The sequence below is a fragment of the Brachypodium distachyon genome, chromosome 1 (assembly GCF_000005505.3).
Source record: "Brachypodium distachyon strain Bd21 chromosome 1, Brachypodium_distachyon_v3.0, whole genome shotgun sequence".
Taxonomy (NCBI): Eukaryota; Viridiplantae; Streptophyta; class Magnoliopsida; order Poales; family Poaceae; genus Brachypodium; species Brachypodium distachyon.
The window spans coordinates 15,646,062-15,650,275 of NC_016131.3; the positions used below are offsets into that span (position 1 = coordinate 15,646,062).

Below are 4,214 nucleotides of genomic sequence, written 5' to 3' on the forward strand. Positions count from 1 at the left end.
GTGAGGGATGAGAGAAATAGCTTGTGGCGGCAAATAAGGGATTGCATATGGATGGATGTTCAAAATGCACATAAGGGATTGCGTATGGATGGATGTTCAAAATGCACATATATTACATAAAAGCCAATGGTAGCAACAAACATGCCAGCCTGCCAGGAGCCCAGGGTAATATGATCATTGATCACATCTTGTTAAGAAGAGTTCTAGACCCAGTAGGCTAGTACCTTTATTATTATTCATGTGATTTTGGAACATCAGACGCCACAGATTTCATGGTTATAATATTTGATGATACAGTAGCACAGAAGGAATCCAACCTGTTGTACGCAACTGTTTAAGCGCTGCCCTGAACCTGTGTCTCCGTTTCCAACGGAAAACAAGCACAGGCAAGGCTATCCAAAGCAACATATAACGTGCACAAGCTGTCGTTGGGCGATGTACAACTTATTGCTCTTCAAGCTTTTTTGCTCTGGATCTTTGTTTAGCATACACGAGTTTCGAGAAACAAGAAATTCAGATATCAAAACGTAACCAACTATTAAAGAAATAAGAAATTCAGTTTTCATTAAACACGGAAGCACTGCCGATAATAACACAGGTTCAGATCTTACATAGGCTAACTCGAGCACAACAGCTACCACATATTTAGGGTCCAAAACATGAGTAGAGCACAACAGCTACCACATATTAAGGGTCCAAAAACATGAGTAACTTGGATTTTGATAGATGATAATTAATAGAAGATCAAACCTGACTAGGTTCTTCTGAGTGTGTTATGGTTCCTTGATTGTCTGATATTAAACCATTTTCAGCTCTGCCCAGTTGCTCTTCCTCGTCCACAGTAGTTTGTACTCTGTCGGGTGATAGAAAGGCAGGAAGACCACACTCCAACTTTTTGTCTGGGATCCAAGTTAGTGTCTCAAATCCAGATGGCATGATAGTATTTTTGTAGTCACGTGGGGTCCTACACGCAATGAAATTTTTCTTCCAGGTATTAACTAGATAATCCAGGCAATAGTATGGGGACATGTATGTAGCAGTGTCAACTCCAATCTGACAGCAGACGGTAATGAAATGAGAGCACGGCTTGTGAAGTAGCTGCGGCTTGTTGCATGTACAGGTGGCAATTTTCTGAAATTTGGGTCCTTCAGACTTATTCATGCTGTGGATATATTCTGACTTCAGGTTAACTGTGACCTGCTTCTTTCCTGACTTGACCGTAAATTTCCGAGCTTTTTCCCCTCCAAGGACATTTCTATCATCGTTGTATGTGTAAGTCACGTCATGCATCTCAGCTTTCTGCATTTTGGAAATCATGTCATCCTGGACACGTTCAGAGAAGTTCATTAATGGGTTACCGATTGCTTTGTTTGCTGCAGCACTCCTCTTTTTGAAGTAGTCTACCAAGCGCAGGAATGTCACCTCCACTATCGCATTCAGTGGAAGGCATGTTATCCCTCTCAATATAGGGTCATTCTTATATAAACCAGCCATATCAATGCCCATTATGCCATACCTTGCTCCCTCTTTGTCATGCAACAGTGATCATTTCTCCTTTGGTTTCAGACCTATCCAGTCAGAGAAGTTTTTTATCTTTCGTTTTCTGCCATTGGAATGACCTGCTTCCTTATCAGCCACAGAATCAGGTAGGTTGCATGGTCTTTGTACCTCAGGCTCTGCCTCATCATGCTTGACTGACTCCTGCTGTGTTTCCCCACTAGCACAACCTTCCTTCTCATATATTTTGATGTCAACTCGTCTAGCTCCTTCCAGATTTTACCAAACTTATGTCGTCGCTTCTGCTGACAAAGTTTCTTGAACATTGTCACCAGTTTCCTGTCGCCAAAATATGCCAAGAAGTTCTCGGCAAGGTGTTCCATGCACCAGCAGCTTTCTGCACTCCTCCATTTTCATTCATGAGATCTCAGAAGGTCTTCTACAGCATTGATCAACTCGCTTTTGTAGTCGCGTATAATACAGATATCAGATCGATGCACCACTGCTCGCTCCAAATTCCTAAGAAACCACAGCCAACTTTCCCTGGTCTCGCCCTCAATGATAGAAAATGCTACTGGAATGGTGAAATCATTAGCATCTAATGCAACTGCAGTCACCAACACCCCTTTATATTTCCCGCATAGTGGCATGCCCTTAATGCATAGCACAGGGCGACAGTTTTGGAAGGCCTGTAAGCACTGTCCAAATGCCCAGAACATACGGTGGAGGACTCGGAAATGCTTACACCCTGCAATCTCTGCATCCTTGATGTCTACAAAACCACCACCAGGGTTTCTACGTTTTATTTCCTTAAGTAACATCGGTGCCAGGTTGTATGAATCATAAAAGGTACCGTATTGCCTCTCCAGAGCATACTGCCTTGCCCTCCATGCCTCAGTGGGACTAATCTGCTCGCCAATGCAATGAGTGAGATAAGCTACAAGTTCCTCACTTGTCATTGCCAGATTTTGCACAAGGCTGTGGAAGCCGAAACGACTACTTGCCAGGCTTTTCATCCCAGGAAACACAACTGTCTCCAGCTGAGAGTAATCATCATTTAAAGTTTTGCGCAAAATGTCACAGTGCCTGATCTCAGAGGAATCCACATACAGCATGAACCTTTGCGTCACATTCCTCTTCTTCTTCAACTTATTGGCGAATGAACTCCAGCATTTGTCATCGTAAAAATGCCGGGTCTCCCACGAGTATTCCTGCAAGAACCACTCCGGACCTTCCTCGTCATAAGAGTCAGCGGTGTGCTGTTTGTGGAACGCCTTGACAGAGAGATCCTGCGTTTCTGGATGGAGCCGAAACAGCCTGATGATCCAGAGCCTGCAGGTCCAGCAATGACATCGTCTCTGGCTGCAGCAGCAGCTCACCGGTCAGGTGCGCACATTTTATCTCTCTGTAAGAAGAGATCTCGCAGTCCTCCACTAAATCCTCGCCATGCACGATAGAGAAATCTTGGAACATGCCGTAATACACAGGTATCTGAATCGGCTCTTCAGCCTAAGACCAAACAATGGCACAACGCAGATGCAATATTGTTCAGACGAGTCCAACAAGCAAGCAAAGTGTTTACGGCGGGAACGCCGGAGCATTGATTTATTGCTACAGTACAGAAAAATAAAGTGCAGACCTGCGTCTTCCGAGGCTTCCTGGCCGCGGTCGCTGCCCCCGGTGCCTTCCGCTTCCTCGAGCTCGCGCCGGTGGCGGCGGCGGCACCCTGCGAGATCAACACACAGAAACGTCAAGAAAAGGGGGCGGCGGCGAGTGGATCGGCTGGTACGCGGCGGAGGCGGAGGGCGTCCAGCGGTGAGAAGAGAACGGACCAGGTTGGTTGCGGAGGCCGCGTCGGCGGCGGCGAGGGAGGGGGAAGAGTCGGAGTCGTGCGGCTCCGCCGCCGCGGGGGAGAGGGAGGACGCGCTATCGGAGTTCTCCATCGACGGCGTGGCTTCGTCGGAGAAAGGGGTTTTCGCCGGGGAGGGTTTTCCGCTTGGGGAATGGGGAGAGCTTTCCCTCCGCTTGGGGAATTTGGGGAGCGAATTTTCCCGCTGGCTGCTTCAGCTTCTGCAGTTCTCCCTCCATTTTCCTGTCCACTGGTGGGCCGTCGTCGCGATGGGCCTTCAGCGAGGATGTTTAGCTGTTGCTTTGCTTGTGGTTAGTTTCCTTGGGCTTTTAGGGCCTGGCGGCCTGCGTTTATGGATGCTTTCTCTCTTGCTGGCCTGCTGCACGAGACCTTTTTTCTTTTCGTTTTTTTGAAAAGGATAGCCAAATTTGAATAATTACATTTGTATATCGCTACCTATCTAAAGATTTTACTAGCCAAACGTAACCATCATTTTTCAATAGCACATCCATATTCCAGACTCCGTGTACCACTGAGCTCCTGGGCGAGGGCAGTAGGGTCGGGGCAAAACCGATAAAATTAACCTTTATAAAAAACTTCAACACAAAATGACTTTGTATTCGAAAAATCAACGGAGTCTAACCGTTTCTATAAAAGTCACACATGGTGGCTTTTAGTTAGGCAGGGAAATATCACAGTCCGGCCCTACCCGAAATGTCTGGCCAATGGTCGCTGTTCGAGCTGATGTTACTACCGAAACGCGGTGCTTTCACTTGAGCCAAAACACCTCAAATAAAAGGTAAAACCAAACGGATTTTGACTTTTTCGAAGATTTAGGATACATATACAGGTTTTGAAGGTCTTAACC

General features: G+C 46.4%; 1 protein-coding gene across 1 annotated transcript; it reads right to left on the reverse strand.

The window, feature by feature from the left end:
- Positions 1-545: 545 nt before the first annotated feature.
- LOC106865489 lies at positions 546-3,440 on the reverse strand. The gene is made up of 4 exons (XM_024456952.1): positions 3,330-3,440; positions 3,137-3,223; positions 2,950-3,006; positions 546-2,879 (listed from the first exon to the last, which is right to left on the reverse strand). Exons 1-4 carry the CDS (start codon positions 3,438-3,440, stop codon positions 1,911-1,913), a joined length of 1,224 nt encoding a protein of 407 aa, XP_024312720.1. The 3' UTR covers positions 546-1,910.
- Between the last annotated feature and the right edge of the window lie 774 nt (positions 3,441-4,214).